This window comes from Argopecten irradians, chromosome 2, assembly GCF_041381155.1.
Source record: "Argopecten irradians isolate NY chromosome 2, Ai_NY, whole genome shotgun sequence".
Lineage (NCBI taxonomy): Eukaryota > Metazoa > Mollusca > Bivalvia > Pectinida > Pectinidae > Argopecten > Argopecten irradians.
In genome coordinates, this window is record NC_091135.1 from 52,295,134 (window position 1) to 52,320,185 (window position 25,052).

At 35.0% G+C, this 25,052-nt stretch overlaps 2 protein-coding genes across 5 annotated transcripts in view; one reads left to right on the plus strand and one right to left on the minus strand.

Annotated features, from left to right (window-relative positions):
- Window positions 1-115: 115 nt before the first annotated feature.
- Window positions 116-23,532, minus strand: LOC138315890 (CAP-Gly domain-containing linker protein 2-like). Of its 3 annotated transcripts, XM_069257211.1 has the most exons (7): window positions 23,514-23,532; window positions 23,077-23,199; window positions 6,633-6,819; window positions 4,480-4,560; window positions 3,912-4,101; window positions 3,221-3,356; window positions 116-2,722 (listed from the first exon to the last, which is right to left on the minus strand). In XM_069257211.1, exons 3-7 carry the CDS (start codon window positions 6,721-6,723, stop codon window positions 2,492-2,494), a joined length of 729 nt encoding a protein of 242 aa, XP_069113312.1. In that variant the 5' UTR covers window positions 6,724-6,819; window positions 23,077-23,199; window positions 23,514-23,532; the 3' UTR covers window positions 116-2,491. The 3 variants fall into 3 exon arrangements, with proteins under 3 accessions (XP_069113312.1, XP_069113311.1, XP_069113310.1); XM_069257210.1 differs by lacking the exons at window positions 23,077-23,199; window positions 23,514-23,532 and adding an exon at window positions 8,123-8,273; XM_069257209.1 differs by lacking the exons at window positions 23,077-23,199; window positions 23,514-23,532 and adding an exon at window positions 7,677-8,088.
- LOC138315889 (probable phospholipid-transporting ATPase IIB) overlaps window positions 8,402-25,052 on the plus strand; it is a 39,486-nt gene continuing 22,835 nt past the window's right edge. Inside the window, exons 1-9 of one of the 2 annotated variants that reach the window (XM_069257207.1) lie at window positions 8,402-8,569; window positions 19,808-19,981; window positions 21,212-21,353; window positions 21,807-21,920; window positions 22,481-22,648; window positions 23,088-23,234; window positions 23,574-23,654; window positions 23,869-24,018; window positions 24,335-24,424. In XM_069257207.1, coding sequence (XP_069113308.1) covers window positions 8,496-8,569; window positions 19,808-19,981; window positions 21,212-21,353; window positions 21,807-21,920; window positions 22,481-22,648; window positions 23,088-23,234; window positions 23,574-23,654; window positions 23,869-24,018; window positions 24,335-24,424 — 1,140 coding nt within the window. In that variant the 5' untranslated portion in view covers window positions 8,402-8,495. Of the gene's footprint in view, window positions 8,570-17,716; window positions 17,752-19,807; window positions 19,982-21,211; window positions 21,354-21,806; window positions 21,921-22,480; window positions 22,649-23,087; window positions 23,235-23,573; window positions 23,655-23,868; window positions 24,019-24,334; window positions 24,425-25,052 lie in introns of those variants that run through there. The other variant, XM_069257206.1, reaches the window with a different exon arrangement.

The window sequence follows — 25,052 nt, forward strand, 5'->3', positions numbered from 1 at the left end:
TATGTTCTTTACTACACCCATTGCTAGTTATCTTCTGACTCAGGGTTTACTTCTATATGAAAATAAACTAAATCTTTATTTAAATTACACAATCATATTACAAGAGACAGAAAAGTTAAGATTTACATGGTTTATTGGTGGTCTTTCCTCTGTAGACACTATCAAATATCTGGCTTGATATATAGTTTCTGTAACAAACACATTCAGTATTCAGCATTAAAACATTATACATATTTTGTTACACTGACAGTATGAACTTGCATTATTCGCTGACATACATGTACATGTAGTATTACTGCACCATGACAGTACTCTGTCAGACTATGAAATCTTTTAGGTGTACATGTATCAATAAAAGGAGACGTTGCATAATACTAATATTACAAAATTTCAAGGATTTAATATATCATAAACGCTTTCCAAACAAGCAAGTAAAAAAAATTAGTTCAATCATAAAGAAGTTTTTAAAGTGTTCACACTGTGTACCATTCGATAAGAGCTATGACATATGATTTAAATTTTGTCTATATCATATCAAATTTGTTTATTGTGTTAATTCTATTAAAGCCCTGTGGACAGAAATGTTTCCTACGAATTTAATATTTAACTTGTCAGGTTTTTTTGGTCATGATTATACTCTATTTTGTTTTGACATAGAAAGCTTATTACAAAACTTTGTTTATCGTACATGTAAGTTTTTTTTTCTGAGATTCAATTACACTAAACTTATATATAGCAGAGAGTTTTCAAATATTATAGAATGGTTTGCAAAAGTGATAAATTGTATCTACAGTGTATATATACAATAAAATAAATTACATTGGTAAACATATGTGTATAAATATACAGCTGTTTACTAACACAGGGACCATCGGATAAATCATTTTAACTGAGAGAATGTGTGTCTATATCACATACAGTAGCTTAAAATGTTGTTTAAATAATAATAATATATATGTGTATATATGCAAGACTGGTATACCTTATATTTCATATCTGAACAAACGGCTTATAATCATCATAGTTATACATGTACATATGTCAATAATCGAGAAACAAAGAAGATATCACGCAAAACATAAAAGAACTGTACTTGTGTTTTGGCACTATAAATGTGCAATGTTTGAACTATATAAAAGATAACAGTATTAAATGCTCTTTTAAAGTGAATAGTCGGGCAAAGAAAACCAGTCGAAATGCGTTCATTGGCCTTCCAAAAGTTCTCACATATTAATACGACGGTCAAGTTCTGCTTAGTTTCCCAGTTCTGACCATAAAAGTAAAGAAACGTTGAAAGCATTGAAAGCGAGGCTGTGTGGAAATGTAACCACGGACATAGTGAGCCGGGAGGACGTTTTAAAAATTTCCATACTTAAAATTAATTTCGTCGTACGCAGACGGATTTTGACGAGAGATTTTATTTTTCCATTTCATAAGAAATTATACTGGATACATTCACACCATTTTTACCGACTTTAGCCATCCTTGCCCGACTGTTCACTTTAAAAATCTTTCAGCAAAATATGGTGCAAACAACAGAAAAGTATTGGCCAACTTTAAAAAAAAAAGATCAATATAGCTACATATATTTAACATTGATGTAAATTGATAAAAGATTACAAAAGGTGCTGTAGAAATAACAGAAATAATGTAAACCTACTTGTAGCAACTTCACACAAATTTTAATGTCAGTTCACAGTCAGAGAAGATACTATAACTCTGTTTGAAAGCCACAACTGATTTTCAGATTCTTACTGCTAACAAAATTCAATTGTATGTGGTTAACAGTGCAGTAATTATATATAGATGACATTCAATTGGAGACTTGATGCTTCAGATAACTGAATAAATCCATTATGTGCAAACAAACTGAAGCTAATTTTCTTAAAAGTGAAAACAGATATTCAGTGGTAATAAGTTTGTGAATTTCAAGACGTTTTGACTACAAACATTCTGATCTATCAGCGTTACTTTCTTTTCTTTCACTCCGTCAGTAAATACTGACAAGTAATGAAGGGAAGTTACTCTAATAGATCAGAATGGACTACAAAATGTCAGGTGTATGAAGTATCAAAGCTGATATAAAATTGATATACATGTATAACAACATTCATGTAAGATAACTTACAATGATTATTACTAATACCTTTTGCATATATTTAACACCATAAAAAAATCAAAAATAAGAAACACAGCCTAGCAGCTTTGATAACTATAGATAAAGCATGGCACTGCAGGGAACTAGCTACATTGTACATGTACTATATATGCACACATAAAATAAGAGTTGGTTTCTCTGCCATTAACCTTTAACACTCATATTTGTCTCTTTTAAATGCAAAAGTTCTATGCACAACTTTGCAAATTTGCATTTGATGAGATTATTTTTTCTAATATCCAATCAATTCCAAAAGTTTATGTGATTATTTGATTGTCAATAAATGCTGTGAAAACCATCCTATGCTACCAATAACAGGATTCTGGTCACACGTTAGTCATCTGAGTCCGAATCATTACTTTGTTGATCCCAGTTGGATCGTTTCTTAGAAATGTTCTCGCCTTCCTTGTAGGCACGCTGTAGTTTGAGCAATGTTTGTACCATACGATCTGAATCACTGTGACCCTCAAAGTGTTGTTGTGCCTTTCGTATCTCCTGCTTCTCACGATCCTCGATATACGACTCCTGGTGCTTTTTTTCTCGAATGCTTTTTTGTTCACGATCCTGTAAGCATATATATATAAAACAAGTTTTGAAATGGATTTTGAACTTTATTCACAAATTATATATTACTTCACAGGTTTACCTGTGGGATGTATGGATAAAAATGAATGTTTAAAAGCGTCAAGGCTAAATGGCTTCAATATATTGTGCACTATCCTTCAAGATGCTAGTTGATTATTATTAGAAATGGAAAGAAAATTGGGTGGTTACACTCTGGCACTTAATTGGGAAGAATATAGTTCAAGCAGCATTGAACTTGGTCGATCGTCAATGATCAGATTGCTATATAGATAGAACATCTGGTGTCAGAGTGTTCAGATGTCTTTGGTTTAATCTCCAGTATTTTTCTGCTTCCGTTACGCAGTAATATCTGTGGTACTATGAGCAGGAGAACTTATATTGTCTATATTCCAGACAGAGGTAAGAGCTTAAGAGGTGTAGTAATTACTATCTTATACTGAAGGTTTGTTGAATTTTAGTGACTAAGTAAGTTCATACCCGGAGCCCAATGTCATAGGGGTCGCTGACATGGATGAGTGGTTCTATCCGGTGTTTAGGTGGGTTGTATCCTGGTGCGGGTGGTATCACAGTATCTGGAGGTTCTATTCCAGCATTTCTGTATATCTCCACAAGTCTGAAATTACAAAAGGATATGTAACATCGGGCATATCTAAAGGGCAAACCATCAAAAGACAGGTAAATTGCTGTACAATAAGTTAATTCATAAATACACATGTATTTGTTTTTGTTAGTAGAATCTACGTGGTAATTTTGCAACCAATCAAAATCATAAAAATTGTGAAAATTATGAAAACAGGCGTAATTCAGACTATCAATTCATTAAACAAGGGCAAAGAGAAACAAAATACACATTTTTAAAAAGACAGTAAAAATCATCCTTAGCACACAACTTGATGTACATATTAATTAGGATAGAAAAGTTAAAACACAAATCAAGGTTATTATCTTATATCTCAACCTTAACTGAGAATCGGGTGTTGAATATTAGGTACTAATTTTCAGATCACATATAAGGAAACTGAGTATATCGTACATTGTGTATTTACTAATGCGTCTTATCAGTACGACTATAATGCTGTAGACGGTAAAGCTTTCCAACATCGTTATCTCCCTATATTGAGGATTCACACCTGAGATATTGTTTATAAAAACAATACAAACTACATACTTTTTATAGCGATCGCCTCTCCTCTTTCTGACCTCGTCCCAGCTGGGGAACATGTAGTTACCACTGATTGGTGGGGTACTTTTGTAACTCTTAAGGGGCGTGACTTCGGTGTAACGGACCATGGCTCCATGACCCCGGGGACAGTGGAAGTACCGCTTTCCTTTATACACTCCATTGTGTACAGAGTTCACTATAGAATAAAGAGATGAAAGATTATAATTATATCACTGTGGTAGTATTAATACCATATAAACCATTTTACGCAACAATTCCCCTTCATCTTTTTCATCATTATACTCTGTGTTTACGAATTATGGCCATCAAGACTTAAATTCACAATTACTAGGAATATGGATGTTGTTTGAATCTTGGGGTGAATTGATAATATGGAAAATCTGTATTTGTAGCTGAACCTTTTCATTTTGATTCTTTTTTTTTTCTTTTTTTTTTTTTGCAAATTTTAGAAGTAAATTAGTTTGCAGTATCGACCAGGTTTAATAATTGTAAAATTGAATATGAAGTTACTTTGTTAGATTTAAAAAGTCTTTCACCAGTGCTAATACATTACCATTGTCATCAAGCTTGACCCCTACATATAACTGTGGAGCGATGGAGCTGTCGTCAACAACACCTACAAACTTCACCGTGCCTGTAAATTAAATGTCAAAAATAAATCTCACGTTCAACCTAAGTAGAAAATGTATAATACGTACCCCGTATACTTCTAAAGTTAATGTCTAAAAATCTTACATTGTGAGAAAAATCTTCTATAAACATATCAAATTCATTATGGCAAAATAAATAACTACCCGGGGTTTTGGTTTTAATCTCTGATTACAGTAAGCACATGTATATTTCTTCTTTGTCAATATATGTACCGGTAACAAGTAACATGTGAACGAAAATTTGTGTTTGCATCTATATATAAACGTTTGTGCTAAAGATACAAATTCTTTATAAGGATATAAATGAGGGGTCAATGAAAGGCGAGGGCTGCTTAGGGACCAATAAAAAATGGTGGTTTGTATTGTTTTGATGTGAATGTTTACAAATCATATGTAACAATAAGTGTGTAGAGACTGGTAGTCCCTGTAAGGAATTAATCACTTATAGTGGTGATAGGAATTCAAGAATGGATAACTTTGTATATCACAATACCCATCAGGGAAGAAGAGTGAATGAAAACAAAATGTCAAATAACAACTTTTATAAATCCAGGAACAAAATCTTGTAATTTAATGGAAAATAATGGACGCAGGCTAGAAGCCTCTATGTCCATATCATAAGACATAATATGAACTAATTATATTGTCACCGGTAAAGTGGTATACAAGTACTCTATAAAATTATTTATTTTATCAGTAATTATTATAGATATTGTCCTTCATATGGTTATCTAGCAGTATCTAAAAATCTTTAGTAGTCTCTGCATTAACGACAGACTCTGGTAGACAATTCCAGGTATCAACTACCCTAAACGTGAAAGAGTTTTTCCTTAGCTCCGTGTTGCAACGTTGTTTATACAGCTTAAATTTATGGCCTCGAGTTCTTTCGTTCGTATCATAAACAAATATGTTAGAGGTAACTCTCTCGTCAAATTTTTTGTTTACAATCTTAAAAACGTTTATTAAATCCCCTCTAATCCTGCGATGTTTAAGTGTTGGGAGTTTCAGTTTTTTTAATCGCTCTTCATATGACAGATCTTTAAATGCAGGTAGAAGCTAATGTTTGATTTCATACTAAGATAAGCCATTAAATGAAACATTTAAAATTTGTTCTGGATTGAATGAATTCATTGGTGCTCATCTTCTTCAACACATGGTAGGTTTTTTGGTAGAAATTTCTTATATTCGCTCCTTGTAAATACTTTGTGTGAACATGCTTCAGCAATTTAATTAAAATTAGACTTGTAATTCTGCTCCACTACGATACTCTACGTTACGCTCCAATACAAGATCTAACGATGCCCCATTCGAGGTCACCTCAGCATGACCTCTGGCCTAGAATTGGAACATCTTGGGACGTACTATTATCCGTTTACACTTCCGAATGAATCAACCACACCGAAGATTCCGTAGGCGACACGCTGATTGGCTAACCATAGGGGTCATGCTGAGGTGACCCCGAACGGGGCATCGTTAGATCTTGTATTGGAGCTTAACGTAGAGTATCATAGTGGAGCGGAATTACAAGTCTAATTTTAATTAGGTTGATGCTTCAGTAGCATATATCCCCCAGTAGCAATTATACAAAAAACACAAAAATGATAACAGGCTAAGTATGGGTAAAGAGGAAGGTGACATTTAAACATGACCTTTGGGGCATCACATCATGATGACTACTTACCTAAAGTGATATCCATGTTAGACTACAATTAACAACATGGAAGGGAATATTTTTTAGAATTACATCTGTACTAGTAAATATGTGATAATGTGTTATAATCAGGCTTACATTTCTGAATTTTGTGATACGGATTGGCACAGAGAAAAATAGTTGGAATGTCTGCAGTCACAACGCCAGAGTTATAGATACTGACAATCTATTACAGGTCTGTCACATGATCACCTCTATACCCATGTGTCCAAGACGTAGTAAAGAAAACTACAGAACTGGTTGAGAACAAAATACAAATTAGTAGAATCATGAGTATTAATCAGCCACCTTTCATTTTTTTTTGTAATGGGGCATGTTACTCGACCTTTTCCCCTTTATAATTACCTTGATATTTGCCCTGTACCAGCACACGATCACCAATTTTACATATATGGTTGTGAGATGGAACTGTTGCTGATCCACTGGCACGACTCATAGCTGGCTCACTGAGGAGTTCCGACGCTTCGTTGAAGTTGTCCTTCCAGAAACGTCTACATGGTCCACATGTACACAGGAACGGATCAACATCAGACTGTAACAAACAATTTAAAAAGTGAATTTATTTCACAAGATAAAATAAAAAAACTGGATCTCATTCATGTGCTTTCTTCAAAACTCCAACCAGAAAAACAAATGGCCTAGAATGCTTCACATGTAATGTCGTATGAGATCTTCTTCCACCTGATTTCATGGGCTGGATGTCACAAGATATAATATTTTTGTAGCGGGATTGGACTAGGTTGATCATCGGTGACCAGGTACCTCAGTGAAAGCACATTTGTGTTCGGAGGTCCTGGGTTCAAATCCGGGTCAGGTCTGGCCACTGCATTTTCTCCTTTACTTTTACAAAATTACAAAATTGGCACCCAACTAAATAAACCATAAAAGGTGGTTAGAGAGTCTCGAGTTGAGATTTAGGAAATCTCAAGAAAATGGAGGGAGAAGTGTAGTGGAATTGGACTGGGTCAATCATCATTGACTAGGTAGCTCAGCGGTAGAGCATCCGGCTAGTGTTTGGAGGTCCTGGGTTCAAATCCTGGTCTGGCTGCTACATTTTCTCCTCTTCTGTTACATTTCGAATGTGTCTTCTCATGTTAACCTCTAAAATTGTCATAGTACTTCAGAAGATAATGTTATATTTCGTATAAAAAAGTAAAATCTGTGCATTAATTATATGGACATTTTTTATCTTTTAAATACTTATTAGAATCTTACAATAGCAACAGAATATAATAAACATTTATATGTATGATAACGTAATTCAACATATGACATGAAGATAACAAAAGACATGTAATACTATTACAAAATACAAGCTTATGATTTGTATGTCTTTACTGATTTTAAAGATACAGTGCTGCTGGATTATGTATATCAAGGAATACTTACAAGTTTATACCTCTCCAGTACATTCATATCTAGTTTTTTTTATGATATTATAGTCCCTGTGTTCTGTATAAAAACTTAAAATGTTTTCTTCTCGGTCTTGCGATGGTTACTATGTTTAAATGACTAAGTGACGTAGTATGGTGGAAGTTATTTATTTTCATCCCTGAGAGAACAAAGATGTGTTTATAATGATTTTACTGTTCAACATAATCGTGTTAAAACTTGACTTGAATACGCACTGCCACAGCTTTGATATATGTGTCTAGTTTTGCGTGACCAGAAGTGAAAGGTGGGTCTTACACTCATGGTTGTAGAATCTGGAATAAAACAGCATCTGTTCTGAACCATTCTTGCGTGAAAATATGCCCTAACGGCAATATCATGATATTATTTTAGACAATACTAAGAGGGGTTTTAGAGGACATATTTTTTTGTTTAAGGATTACCTCATGGTGATGAACGCTCATGATGCCTTGTGCAATTATTTGGCGATGCACTTTTAGTTATAGTTTGATTTATATCACATTTTAAGCGAAAAGGATTCTTCGTTTCGCGTCTGTTGTCAGGCAGCCATAGCACCTGCTCACTTCCGGTTGTTATGTCGCTTAAGTTCTTAGCATAAATAATAACTTGAGGTCGTTTAAAAAGTGTGTTACTGAAAATCACTTTTTCAATTTCGTTTTTAAAAAGTTTTTAACACTCTGCATAGCCTCGGTGTATTTTGCTGGAAGAAGAGTATTCCGGAAGTAGTATACAAAACTCACAAAAATGACGTAAGGGGCATGCCAATTTTCCAAGAGAGTGGTGAGTGTGTGACCAATGCCTGTAAATAGAAGCAGTTACTACAGATCTTCTAAGCGATCATTGAACGTTAAATTTTCAAGATTATCCAGGTAAAACCATTAACTTATTTCAAACGGTCTTTTTCAGATGTGAAAATCATCAGATTGTTAAATTTGAATGATAAATGTGAACATTTTTGACAAGTTGCCGGTCTGATGATGAATCAGATGATATTTGGTTCTATAATTAATCACAGATTATGAGAAATATATGATTGTTATGTAATGTTTCAACAAATCAGTTGATATTTTATTGGTAACAAGGTACTCCTTCATGTATTTTTACACAAAATTATGTCACTACTGTGACTACACTATTTTTTTATTTCTAATATGTTGATTTTTAATAGGCAAGATCCATGACCCCACCAATCTCATTTACAATGCATGTAAAGGATGACGTCTTGTGCATGCCTAATGGCTATGCACAATCGTTATCGCATTGGCTACTATCACTGTTGTTATATCCATTCACAGCTGTTTTCGTTTATGTTTAATATGCTTGGACTGGTTAAACTGTTTGTAAAAGTAATTATTTCAAGTTAAAGTCCTGACGTACTTGATACTGGCCTGTGGGGGCTCTATTAAGGCTTATCTAAAACCAAAGACGTATATGAGAAGGATAAGTCACAACGGGTTTTGGGGCAATACAAGGCAGAAGCTTTTGTGTTTGGGCACTGACCGTGACGTTGGGCGACGACTGATTTGGCCATTGATATCCGCCGAAGCAGCCTTTGATGTAGCTTGCGGGTGCGAGGGTTACCATCTTACTTTCTGAAGCCGCCGTCATTTCATGAGCTGTCATATTTTTTTAACTCAAACTTAAGACATATCCTCTAAATATTCCGTTCTTAAAGCAGGTAATAAACGTTGTGAAATTTAACAAACTTTATATTGGTGTTTCGTTTTACTTGATAAGACAAGTATTTATTGAGAAAGAGACAGTCACAAATCCTTCTCTCTTATAAATCCTTGTCTAAAACAAAATAAAATCTGTTTTACGTATTCTGTAAATGAAGGACTAGGTCCAAAGAGTCTACTTATATAAACAAAAACGACCCTGGACTATATCTCAGCCAAAAACATTCAGAAAAAAATGACCACATATTACTGAGACTGATGCCTAACTTCAAAATCATACAGATTATCGTTTTTCAATTCTTTTGACTTACAATGTATAACAAAAAAGGACAAAACTGCCGGTTTCATCTGTTATTACACAAATTATTATTTTTCTTCAGTTACAAAAGTTTCTTACTTTACACAAGTACCATCATTGAAAAGTTTGAGCTTCTAATTTTACTTTAAAATGTAAATAGTAAAAATAATTGATTGCATCCCAAAACAAATCCATGACAATATCTCTTATACGGAATAAAGTACTGATTGTGTATGCTCCAAAAGCAAAATGAATTTTTTCATGTGCATTTTTGTGTTAATTAGATGGTGGAGCATCTTTAATATACATACAGCATACACATTCAAAATACCTACTTTTTAGCAAATAGAATGCTACATATATATTTTTGAGGTGTTTTGAAATGTTTGGGCAACTTAAGAGATACTAAAATGTTACAGCTATTGAGGTTTTTGGGGTTAAAAAGATAAAGGGTGATCTATATAGCAAGTTTTGTTAAAACTTCATATGTGTGTGTATATGTCAGTTGTCATAAACTCATTATTTCAGGTATCTTTGTTAATGATATTGTTAAAATGCCTACCCAACAATTGGAGTGAATGAAGGCTAGACGGAATAATATACTGGTATCCTCAATGCTCAAACATTTAACTGATTACATATGTACTATTATTGTATTTACATACAATAACACCATGCTTGCATGCCAAATTTATGCTTAATTAAAAAACACTACTAAACCTATGTAATTTAATAGAACTTATATACCTACCTTGCCTACTATGTTTTCATGCCTGGTACTAAATGGTGCCCATGTGTGCTAGTGTAGCACTGCCACATTAAATCACTTTGGCAAAACTTTCTACGTTTTTAGGTCATCTGACCTGAAGGGTCAGGATGACCTATAGTCGTCATGTTTCGTCCTTTGTCGTCCGCCCTCCGCTGTGCGTCGTCCGCCGTGCGTTAACATTTCACATTTTGAACTTCTTCTCAGGTTCTACAGGTGCGATTTAGCTGAAACTTGCATGAAATGATCCTGACATGGTCCCAACAAAGTGTTGTTATTTTTCGGGTCGATCCGAAATCCAAGATGGCCGCAAAGCCGCCATCTTGAAAACACATTTTGAACTTCTTCTCAAGTTCTACCAGTGTGATTTGGCTGAAACTTGCATGGAATGATCCTGACATGGTATCGACAAAGTGTTGTTATTTTTCGGGTCGATCTGAAATCCAAGATGGCCGCCACAGCCGCCATCTTGAAAACACATTTTGAACTTCTTCTCAAGTTCTACCAGTGTGATTTGGCTGAAACTTGCATGAAATGATCCTGACATGGTATCGACAAAGTGTTGTTATTTTTCGGGTCGATCTGAAATCCAAGATGGCCGCCACAGCAGCCATCTTGAAAACACATTTTGAACTTCTTCTCAAGTTCTACCAGTGTGAAACTTGCATGGAATGATCCTGACATGGTATCGACAAAGTGTTGTTATTTTTCGGGTCGATCTGAAATCCAAGATGGCCGCCACAGCCGCCATCTTGAAAACACATTTTGAACTTCTTCTCAAGTTCTACCGGTGCTATTTGGCTGAAACTTGCATGAAATGATCCTGACATGGTCCCGACAAAGTGTTGTTATTTTTCGGGTCGATCCGAAATCCAAGATGGCCGCCACAGCCGCCATCTTGAAAACACATTTTGAACTTCTTCTCAAGTTCTACCGGTGCGATTTGGCTGAAACTTGCATGAAATGATCCTGACATTGTCCCGACAAAGTGTTGTTATTTTTCGCGTCGATCCGAAATCTAATATGGCCGCCACAGCCGCCATCTTGAAAACACATTTTGAACTTCTTCTCAAGTTCAAGTATTTATATCATTTCCAAATAAAACCAAAATAACAATCATTAATGATATCGATCTTGCCGCTCACAGGATGACATGTTCAAAATCTGTAGAACTGCTGTACATTTTCCTACGAAAAAACACGCAAATAATATCTTATTGTAACTTCAAATCTTTTATACCTTGCCTAGTAGGTCCGGGATATAAAAAGGTGGGTAAAAAACATGCATACAAACATGTAAATAGCATTTCTAAAAAAAAAAACTCCTGGTACTTTGCTCCACTAGCAGTAATAGCTATAGGCACCAATTGTAGCTCTAAAGACAACACCATTATTTGTCTAGAAGTCTTTTGATCTGCAATTTTGCAGCTACATTGTATATGTAATTGAAATCTGTAATTCCAGCAATTTTTTTTTTTATTCACTGTTGCTGGATCTGTTGTTATTCTGTTTTCCTAATATATGATATAAACTCCAAGCATATCAGTCATAGTATGGTACATTTAATGTATTTAGTATGATTCCACAGTGAATTTCTGTTTAAACTTCAGTACCTTTCTTACTTATGTTTTAATACATTTACTGGTTTATCATGTTTTGTAGAATCTTGTGAAAAATATGATTCCTTGATAAATATTATACTGGTATTAATTTGGATGCTTTAGCAGACATTGCTCAAATTTTCAAATAGATTCCTCAAAGTATGACAAAGAGATTTTTTTCTTCACAGAGAAGAAATTATTATCTGTTACAGTATAGTTACAGTATACTGTTTTGTGAATAGAGCTGTTTGGTTTGGATAATAATAAATAGTATAAAATTTGTCTATCTTTAACAACTTACTGGACGTACTGTGTACTTTTTTTCTACTATATGTTGTATTGTAAAGGTCAGATGACCATTACTATAAGGCCCATTGGGCCTATTGTTTACTCTTATCATGTACATTATATAAGACTTCAAAGGAAATTCAAAAGTAATCAAGTAGCTGGCATACTGTACATATGCTTAATAAGGGACATAGTTTTTTGACTAAAAAATAAGATTCAGTGACTTTAAAAATTACATATTAATGTGAATAATAAAAAGCGTAAACTGTTGTATAGTACATGTGTTGTCCATCTGCTGCTACAAGCCTTCAATATTTGTAGTAACAGTTGCTGGCACCTGTTGACATTTTGTAAGAATCTGGATATAATGTAATTATATATAATTTGTTGCCTATGTATGTGTAATGAGTAGAAGGCACAGCTATATATAGTTTAACTATAGGCACTGTACATTGTGTATGTCTGCCTACAGGGGTAAATGTCAGAACCACTTAATTAGAGTAGAAGGCACAGCTATAGTTAAACTATAGGCACTGTACATTGTGTATGTCTGCCTACAGGGGTAAATGTCAGATCCACTTAATTAGAGTAGAAGGCACAGCTATAGGCACTGTACATTGTGTATGTCTGCCTACAGGGGTAAATGTCAGAACCACTTAATTAGAGTAGAAGGCACAGCTATAGTTAAACTATAGGCACTGTACATTGTGTATGTCTGCCTACAGGGGTAAATGTCAGAACCACTTAATTAGAGTAGAAGGCACAGCTATAGTTAAACTATAGGCACTGTACATTGTGTATGTCTGCCTACAGGGTAAATGTCAGAACCACTTAATTAGAGTAGAAGGCATAGCTATAGTTAAACTATAGGCACTGTACATTGTGTATGTCTGCCTACAGGGGTAAATGTCAGAACCACTTAATTAGAGTAGAAGGCACAGCTATAGTTAAACTATAGGCACTGTACATTGTGTATGTCTGCCTACAGGGGTAAATGTCAGAACCACTTAATTAGAGTAGAAGGCACAGCTATAGTTAAACTATAGGCACTGTACATTGTGTATGTCTGCCTACAGGGGTAAATGTCAGAACCACTTAATTAGAGTAGAAGGCACAGCTATAGTTAAACTATAGGCACTGTACATTGTGTATGTCTGCCTACAGGGGTAAATGTCAGAACCACTTAATTAGAGTAGAAGGCACAGCTATAGTTAAACTATAGGCACTGTACATTGTGTATGTCTGCCTACAGGGGTAAATGTCAGAACCACTTAATTAGAGTAGAAGGCACAGCTATAGTTAAACTATAGGCACTGTACATTGTGTATGTCTGCCTACAGGGGTAAATGTCAGAACCACTTAATTAGAGTAGAAGGCACAGCTATAGTTAAACTATAGGCACTGTACATTGTGTATGTCTGCCTACAGGGGTAAATGTCAGATCCACTTAATTAGAGTAGAAGGCACAGCTATAGTTAAACTATAGGCACTGTACATTGTGTATGTCTGCCTACAGGGGTAAATGTCAGATCCACTTAATTAGAGTAGAAGGCACAGCTATAGTTAAACTATAGGCACTGTACATTGTGTATGTCTGCCTACAGGGATAACTGTCAGAACCACTTAATTAGAGTAGAAGGCACAGCTATATTTAAACTATAGGCACTGTACATTGTGTATGTCTGCCTACAGGGGTAAATGTCAGAACCACTTAATTAGAGTAGAAGGCACAGCTATAGTTAAACTATAGGCACTGTACATTGTGTATGTCTGCCTACAGGGGTAAATGTCAGATCCACTTAATTAGAGTAGAAGGCACAGCTATAGTTAAACTATAGGCACTGTACATTGTGTATGTCTGCCTACAGGGGTAAATGTCAGATCCACTTAATTAGAGTAGAAGGCACAGCTATAGTTAAACTATAGGCACTGTACATTGTGTATGTCTGCCTACAGGGGTAAATGTCAGAACCACTTAATTAGAGTAGAAGGCACAGCTATAGTTAAACTATAGGCACTGTACATTGTGTATGTCTGCCTACAGGGGTAAATGTCAGATCCACTTAACTAGAGTAGAAGGCACAGCTATAGTTAAACTATAAGCACTGTACATTGTGTATGTCTGCCTACAGGGGTAAATGTCAGATCCACTTAATTAGAGTAGAAGGCACAGCTATAGTTAAACTATAGGCACTGTACATTGTGTATGTCTGCCTACAGGGGTAAATGTCAGAACCACTTAATTAGAGTAGAAGGCACAGCTATAGTTAAACTATAGGCACTGTACATTGTGTATGTCTGCCTACAGGGGTAAATGTCAGAACCACTTAATTAGAGTAGAAGGCACAGCTATAGTTAAACTATAGGCACTGTACATTGTGTATGTCTGCCTACAGGGGTAAATGTCAGAACCACTTAATTAGAGTAGAAGGCACAGCTATAGTTAAACTATAGGCACTGTACATTGTGTATGTCTGCCTTCAGGGATAAATGTCAGAACCACTTAATTAGAGTAGAAGGCGCTATATAGTGTCAGAATGTATTGATCTACATTACAGATGTTTTAGCATTACATACTCTGTACTTAAGGGCCATCTATATGTCAGAAAATAGTTTTGAAACCTTTTGGAAATGGTAATTTGTCTTGTGAAGTTTTAGAAAATATCTGGGAAGTCATTTATCTTATTATGAATATATTCATATTATATTTATAAGACTTTTAAAGCAAGTACATACAAGTAGTTAAAATACAGTTTTGTAGTTAATAAACATTAATTAATTAAAGCTAAAGGTCATGATCAAAGGTCAGTGATTTATCCTTTTTAAAAGTATTGTGTTCATACAAAATATTGATTGATGTTTGATAAGTCACTAAACAATAATCACAATGCCTGTATAACATGTAGATGTACAGAATATTAAGTTATATTTGGTGGCAGGTTATAGATCAAAAGTATAGGTCACCTGAACCCTAAAAATATATATATCTTAGAAGATGTCATTGAAGCTCATGTAACATCTTTTTTATATGAGTATACATATAGGTATATGATTTTGTTTACATATAAGCTCTTTAAAAATGCTTTTACGAGCTAGAGAATATGAAGAATATAGTAAAATGATGCATTTGCATGAGACTTTATAACAAGTGTAAGACATCATGTACATATGTGAATGATATGTACATTGCAATGTATAATATTAGACGTATGTAAACCATATAGTATGTTTTTTTACTTAATTTGATATTATACAACCACAGGGACATGTTTCACACATACATCACCGATACTATACCAAATAATTAAGTGTATCAGTAATGGTCAAAGGTATCGCAGCGTGGCCATGGTATACTTACAACTTAATGGACTTTTATTCAAATCAATGATAGCGAGGATATTACCTAAGTGTTGAGAAAATTATTTACATAGTCACACATCAGCGAGTTTATGTACGTGTGTTCATTGATCTGAATCAAGAAATCTCAGTACATTTATATTCTGTACATCATATAGTTTGACTGGATTTATATTTGGGTGTATGCACCATACAGGAATTCTAGCATTCTGTCTTTTGTAACTTCAGTGTTCTGGACATCGGAAGGATCTGAGAAGTTTTGTAAGGATTAGTTACATATATTTTCATCATATCCACAAGTATGTGTACATGTGTGTAAAATTCCAGCATTATGTATCCCATATGTTGTGTGAATTTGATTATAACATACCCATATTATGTATTGTACATATGACAGTATGATATTTTGAATACATTGTAGTATAATCATTTACCAGTCTGTGACTTTAAGCACTAGTCCGATGCCCACAACTAGTAATTTTACAGCTGGACTAGTGCTAATTGTAATGAACTAGGCCGATCGGACTACTGGCTCCCAACCCGATTAGATTCATAGGTGAATATTATACTTAAAAAAGTGGGGATAAATTGCATTTTTCAACACATTTTGAGTTCGATCGGACTACTGGCTCCCAACCAACCCGATTAGATTCATCAATTTATTATGATATCTGGCTGTATATTTAATTTGGACTAGTAAATTACATACACATACAATTTGTGTGGAAAAATACTCGAAGTCTAGGTAAATGCAAAGATGCTACTGGTAATTACCATGCATCACTTAAATTATGATGTATTATTTAGATAAAGGTGTACACTAGGACCGAGGTGAGCTTATGGGATACCGCAGCGTCCGGCGTCCGGCGTCCGGCGTCCGGCGTCCGGCGTCCGTCAACAATCGACTTCTTCTCCATAACCGCTGGTCGGATTTCAATAAAATTTGACTGGTAGCATCCTTATGGGCTACTAACTGAAAATTGTACAAATGATGGGGCTGACCCCCCGGGGGCCTGAGGGGCGGGGCCAAATGGGGTCAATTTGGCTATTTCCATATAAACGACTTCTTCTCTGAAACTAAGCATGAGATAGCACTCATAATGCAATTGTAGTATCGTTATAGGGTGGGGATTCAAAATTGTACAAATGATGGGGCTGACCCCCGGGGGGCCTGAGGGGCGGGGTCAAAAGGGGTCAATTTGGCTATTTCCATATAAATGACTTCTTCTCTGCAACTAAGCATGGTATAGCACCCATAATGCAATGGTAGCATCCTTGTAGGCTGGGGATTCCAAATTGAGCAAATGATAGGGCTGATCCCCGGGGGCCTGAGGGGCGGGGTCAAAAGTGGTCAATTTCCATATAAATGACTTTTTCTCTGCAACTTAACATGGGATTGCGCTCATAATGCAATGGTTACATCCTTATAGGGTTTGGATTCAAAATTTTGCAAATGATGGGGCTGACCCCCCCCGGGAGCCTGAAGGGTGGGGTCAAAAGGGGTCAATTTAGCTATTTCCATATAAACGACTTCTTCTCTGCAACTAAGAATGGAAGAGCACTTATAATGCAATGGTAGCATCCTTATAGGGTTGGGATTTGAAATTGTACAAATGATAGGGCTGACCCCCGGGGCCTTAAACGGCAATAGATGCGAGGTCAAAAAGGTCAATTAGGCTACTATTTTCATATAAATTACTTTGTCTCTGAACCTATGTATTGGATAGCATATTTTTATGGTATCAATAGCATCATTGTATGGTTGTGATTCAAAATTAAACTTTGGGAGTCAATTTTGCTTATTTTTCTAATTGTCAGAGTCTTGTGATAATTACTAACAAAAAACCAGGTGAGCGATACATCACTTAAATTATGATGTATTATTTAGATAAAGGTGTACACTATGTAGCGATATCCTTCAGGGTTGTATGGACTTATTGTCTATGTCTAACAGTTAATATTTTATAATTGCATACACTTGTATATTTAATAAAGAACATTGTTCAAATGATCAACTTTCAGTTTATATCTACAACATTCTGAATGCCCATTCTGCTGCCTAGGTGAGCATCTGTATTGGTTTATGCCTGCATTGAGTTCATCTGCAGAACAGCTTCTCCACATATACAGCAAAGTCCCCATCATCCACAAACTCCAGATCTGCCATCCCTGTTATCCTATATTTCTCACCAGTTTTATGAGGACTGTTCCTTGACTAACGGGATCATGAGCAAATTTTACATGAAACTTTATTTATAGATTGGTTGGTTGGTTGATTTGGAATAACTTCTTATTAACAACTAAGGTCATTTAAGGACGACTCCCCTGTTTGAAATGTATTCTTTGTGTGAACGTATGTTTTGGGAGGCTGCGGTATATTCATGTTGTGTGTGAATGTATGTTTTGGGAGGCTGCAGTATATTGGTGTTGTTGTGTGTGAATGTATGTTTTGGGAGGCTGCAGTATATTCGTGTGTTGTGTGTGAATGTATGTTTTTGGGAGGCAGCAGTAGTATATTGGTGTTGTGTGTGAATGTATGTTTTGGGAGGCTGCAATATATTGGTGTTGTGTGTGAATGTATGTTTTGGGAGGCTGCGGTATATTGGTGTTGTGTGTGAATGTATGTTTTGGGAGGCTGCAGTATATTGGTGTTGTGTGTGAATGTATGTTTTGGGAGGCTGCGGTATATTGGTGTTGTGTGTGAATGTATGTTTTAGGAGGCTGCAGTATATTGGTGTTGTATGTGAATGTATGTTTTGGGAGGCTGCAGTATATTGGTGTTGTGTGTGAATGTATGTTTTGGGAGGCTGCGGTATATTCGTTTTGTGTCTCCCTGTAATAGTGGGACTATTCTCATTTCTATGGTGCTATATTACTGTTTTATACGTCACTAAAGACAAGGAACAAAACATTTCATGGTCCTTATATAACCATACAAACCTGTAATATTAAGTTATATAATATTGTGGTTATAACATAAAACCCTTTTGATTACTGGTACAAATCTTTTTCACATAAGTGTAGCATCTTTTTCCTGTAACAGATTAAATAAAATTTTATCAAAAATCATTTTATCATCTACTAGTTTTCTGGATTTAATATATGACATTTCATTTTCCTAGCACCATAGTTTCCTGTTTAGTAACCAGGACAATATCTCCTGTATTATCTCAAGTGTCACTTTCTCCTGTGTGTTTTACACTTCCTGGTACTCCTGACCAGTTAATCTCAGCCGTAATCAATAACCAGGTCGCTGTACAGATGTTACCTTTCCCACACAATTTTAATGAGCGTGAATCAAGCTCCTCTCTAATACTGCACTGCTGTTTCCCTTTACCATGCAACCTTGCAGTGCATCACATGTAAAGTTTCTGAATGTATTCAATGGTGATAACCAATTTGTTGCAGGTACTAATCTTTTAGTTTTCTGCTTCTCAACAATATTTTAGCTGATATAGTCGCTGAAAGTGTCGATTTAGTGAGTCATTTCAATCTTAATTCATAGTGATAATTCAATATACAAATCTTGTATGGAAGAATGTTGTTTTCTGAGTACAGTTTTACAGTAATTCTTTAACTTAAGGAAATTCCTTAATTAAAAATTTCTCATAGAAGAGCATTACAAAAGTCATCATTCAGGTCTATTATGGTTATCTTATGACATAAAGCAAGTACATGTAGGTATTAGTAAGACCAACTGTAATGTAGAGTTGGTTTTTGTTAAATCCAGAGCACTCCATGTAACTAATGAAGACTACACAATGTAACTACTGTATAATGAGAACAAAACATTGTAATAATGAAGACTTAATGTAACTAATGTGGACGATACAATGTAACTACTGTATAATGAGAACAAAACATTGTAATAATGAAGACTTAATGTAACTAATGTGGACGATACAATGTAACTACTGTATAATGAGAACAAAACATTGTAATAATGAAGACTTAATGTAACTAATGTGGACGACACAATGGAAATACTGTATAATGAGAACAAAACATTGTAATAATGAAGACTTAATGTAACTAATGTGGACGACACAATGTAACTACTGTATAATGAGAACAAAACATTGTATTAATGAAGACTTAATGTGTGTTTGATTTTTACAGACTATCGTCTGACTATGAGGATTCTGGAACAGATGACGCACCACTGATTTACGGGGATACGACTGGATTCGACATGGATGAGAACGATCATCTTGTGAATAAACGCTATAGAAATCCAAATCAGAGTAGAATCGCTTACTTCTTCACTGATGGCTGGTCTAACCTTTGCTCAAGGTAATTTTTTTTCTAGTAACAAGTACCCCCAGTAATGTTTAAAGATGCCCCACCGCCAACAGACCATTTACAATGCTTGTCGTTTGAACAATAACTTATGTTTAATCATGTATTTATGTGACTAATTAACACAAAAGTAAATGTAAAATAATTTATTTTGCCCTTGGTCCATGTACAACCAATACTTCATTCCATATAGGACACAATGCCATGGATTTTTTTGGGGATGCAGTTGAGTAAAATAAGAAGTTCAACCTTTTCAATGGTGGTAATGGTGTAAAGCAAGAAACTTTTGTAACTGAAGAAAAATACTGAGTCGTCTATTCCTGTTTTTGATAGCAAAAATATACCATTCGTCAGTGATGTAGCATCTAAACAAATTGGTATTATTTTACTGTCTTTAAAGACCATAATAGATTATTATATTGTACGCCAATATTGTAAGTTGTTACTCTTTTGATAAATGCACATGTAGTTTTTACAATAATGTCAGCTAACTCTCTTTTTGTGGGTATAATCTATTGAATACAGACTGATGATTAGGATATTTTTCTGCATATTGGATTTTTTAAAAATGACCAATTTTCTTGATTATATATAAAAACATATGATGTAGACCATCTTGTGTGATCCCTGTTTTACTTACCTGACTTTCTGATCTTACTTCTGATCTTTTTTAAAACTTTATCAATTACAAGGTATTGATTGAGTGTGTTACATAATGTGTCGAGGTTTACAAGGTTATCAGTGTTTCTACAGAGCTACTTTATACCTCATACAACAGCTGATAATCATACAACACACCTACAGGTAGAGGCAACTTTATTAGCTTACCATCTGCTACCTGTGTCGCCGTCGGTTACATGGTGGCAGTGTTGTCCTGTATAGTCTAGCCATCTTACTATATATACTAGCAATCAATACCAGCAGTGGTAGACTATATCAAGTTTGTCACTGAAGTTGTAACAACATATAGCCATATCATAACACAGAATCTTAGTTACACTATAGCTTGTGCTTTCACCTTTTCTAACTGAACTTGATGTTATCAAGAGTTTCATAATTTCTTTGTAATAAAACTTTTTAAGCTATCAGAGTCCTCAGTGATTGGTCTGAATCACCTAAGTGCTTGCATTGATAGAGATATCCTTTGTGTAGTGTGACAGTCACTGTTAGTTGAGTGCTTGTCTGTTATGTATCTTCATGTCCGTGTGTTACTATGTGTACCAGGTGCTGGGAGAAACTATGTCGCAGGAGGAAAGAATACAAGGCGAGGGTCGTCCCTATCGGTCTAGAAAAAAGCTCTGACATCAAGTTCCCCAAAAATGTCATCAGGAACCAGAAATACAGTATCATCACATTCATACCAAAGGTAGACTTTATTTATAACCTCGGGTAAAGGGAGTTGATAATATAGTGTGTCTGCAGAGGTGGGAGGGTACACGTGTATGCCATGAATTGGGGGAATATAGTGTTTACCATGTCTGTACCACCCTTGTGTTCCATACTGTCATTCTTTGATATTAACAGTACTTTATAGAGATAGCAGGTAGGGACATTTATGTTCTACAGTCATTTCTAGTTTTCTTTAAAGTTAAAAGAATAATGAGATTAGAAGTACTGATAACAAATATTTGGTACAGTTACCATTGATCTCCATGTCTTTATTCTTTGATTACACAGGGATAATATGAATTATGTACCTGGTAGTTACATGTGAATGAGTTGACTTCAGTACTTTAACTTTAATATCCAAGTCATTTTAATTGATCATCTAACACAAACTTAATACATATCTAAGTATTCAATAATTGTTTGATTTTAGGTGCTGTTTGAACAGTTCAAGTTTTTCTTGAACTTGTATTTTCTGATAATGGCGTCATCACAGTTTATACCAGAGATAAAGATTGGATATCTATATACCTACTGGGGACCATTGGTATGTATAGTTACTGTCTTACCAGATATAATGATAATTCCTTCATACTTTACATAGGGCTGAATATTTCTGAACATTTGAGCACAAATATACTACAACTAGTTTAAACTTGAATGCAATATATATTAATATTCAGTAGATTTTCATTGCTGTTCTTACCTCAAAGACTGTGGAAGAACGAATGGAATTCCCTATGAACATTTTCAGATTTACTGTACATAATACCTACCTACCTATCTACCTATCTACCTTAACTTTCAGGACTCTCAAATATCATAGTTATGATTTTCTAAAATCCTTATTTGTTCTTTTCATTTTAATTATCAACATTTATTCAAAATTTCATAAGTGTTTCATCACATCACAACCATACAGGAAATGTATTGTTTGGAATCATATGCAAGGCGACACTGGCTGAAATATTTCAATTAAACATTGTCAGGGTTTTGTGTTGTTAGTGACCATGTGACGAAATATAAAATTGTATCTATACATTTTCAGGGCTTTGTGTTATTTGTGACCATGTGACGAGATACGAAATTTGATATATACATTTTCAGGGCTTTGTGCTATTCGTGACCATGTGCAGAGAGGCTTTAGATGACTACAGACGATACAGCAGAGACAAAGAAGCCAACTCACAGAAGTACAAGAAGCTCAACAGAGATGGTTTTGTAACCATCCCGAGCTCTGATATCAAAGTGGGTGATCTTATTGCTGTAGAAAAGGTAGGAATTCCACCAACAGGGTGCTGTAGAAAAGGTAGGAATTCCACCAACAGGGTGTGTTAAGTTCTTTAGATAGAAGAGTATGAAATACACAAAAAAAAAAGCTTCCATCAGGAATGATATATGTTTATGATTAAAAAATCTCTGGTATACTGTTCAGTATCACACAAAAGAACAGGTGTAAAACCTCCTCTACTCCTATACGCCTGCCTAGAATTAGAGGAAGTACCTGATTTTAAAATTCTTTCAGCATGCAAAAACAAAAATATATGAAATAATGTAAAAATAAATTCTGTAGCAGTTTTCAGATCAATTTATCATGAAGTTTTTGAAATAAAGCCAGACAAGTCTTTTACGTTTTGACCATCATCATGGTATTTGTAACCATTCTGTCAATGATAGCATTGCCTATGATATTAACCATTTACCTTTATTGTAGGACCAGCGTGTACCTGCAGACATGATTTTCCTGCGGACTACAGAGCCAGGTGGGGCCTGTTTTATCAGAACTGACCAACTGGACGGTGAGACAGACTGGAAACTACGACTGGCTGTACAAAATACACAGAGTCTCATATCAAATGTGGTAAGGGAGATGAAAAAAATGTTCTGTTTGGCAAATAAAGAGAAAAAGGTCAGATTTGGCAAAACCGACATTATCTACCTTGTATTAATTGATAGTATGTATAAACAAAGTATGTAATGCATTGGATATTATTATGTAAGATCTAAATCTAGGAAAGTGTTTGTAATGTGTTAAAAATTATCAAAATGTAATCACAATTGACCATTTCTCAGTGACTGATGATGAAGGCCCTATGGGCCTCTTGTGACTTTATTGATCTATTGAACCTTTGTTATTTACTTTGATTTGTGGCGTTCCATAGTTAATTCTGATTTTAGTCTTTATCAATGTCTGTTGAAGGATATTCTGGACATTAAAGCTCAGGTGTACGCTGAGGCCCCACAGAAGGATATCCATAACTTTGTAGGAACGTTCAAACGGGTCAGTTTCTCATTTACTGCTTAGCTGTAATACTGAGAAAGTAAGAAATATAAAAAAATAATTTTAAAATTAAACAAAAAGCATAAATTTGTTTAAATGTACATTGAAGTATTGACAAGCATTACAGCTATTGATCTAAATATAATAGCATTATAAAACACTTACTCATTTACATTTTACATTGACCTTGACCTCCTTATTTTGACCTTTGCAGACGGACACCATGGGTGAGGAGGACTCTTTGAGTGTGGAGAATGTGTTGTGGTCCAACACAGTGGTGGCATCGGGCACAGCTTTGGGTGTAGTGATATACACAGGGAGTGAGACCCGCAGTGTGATGAATACATCTAAACCTCAGAACAAGGTAAGATCTTCTAGAGTTGGTACAAGGAGTGTAAAAGTTTTAAAGAATAAGGATAAAAGATAGTGGAATAAAAAAGAATAAAGGCTATTGTAACACTAAGTGGTAATATTTAGATTTCATCATTAATAACTACAGAAGTGTTAATAAAAAACAAATAAGGATACATTTCAAGTGAATTCAGACTTTTAGGTCAATAATAAAAAATATATCTTCAAAATTTCATCCCTGCATAGACTTGCATCTAAATAAAAAGGTGATTCCTTAACCAGCCTATATGGAGTGTTTTTGCCATTATTTGTATTTTCTGAACCAACAGGTCGGGCTCCTGGACCTTGAAATCAACACGTTGACCAAAGTGCTGTTCTTTGCTGTAGTAGCTCTGTCTGTTGTGATGATCTGTCTGAAGGTGAGTTACCGGTAAATTGTGTTTAGATGAGTATGCCAAATGGTTATTGTGTCCAACATTTGTCCTCCTGTTGTCCTGACCTATTGGTAGTGGTCATACAGTGATTCAAATGTTTGACATTTTACCAAAAATGCTCTTGACCTCTACAAAGTAATAAGTAGGCATGACTGAATGGTTAAGATGTTTAACATTTATCTTCAACCACTCCACCTCTGAAGTTTACATGAACAACAGTTTGCTGGTACTGGCTTAGGGTGGTGTTCTTTGTGCTGATACTTTATGTTCCACCAAACCTGGCACATCTTCAATTGACTCAGACTGTGGATAGAACTGACAAGATTAGACAAAATCTAAACCGAAAGTTGATGCTCTTAAAGTTAAGATTTTCTGTACTGTTACCCTTTGTTGAACTCATTATGTTTTGTTACGCTTAAGGCTATATAGCCTTACAGCGTATTGTCATTGCCTTCGATACCGGAAATACTGGAAATGCCTTTTCGACTACGACACCACCTAGCGTGAAAAAGTACTACACCTCAGGTCCAAAAAATCCGCTTTCTAAAGCAAATATGCTGTCATGGTGTAATTATGATTGCATGAAAAAAATCTGTAGTATTTCCTTAAGTGT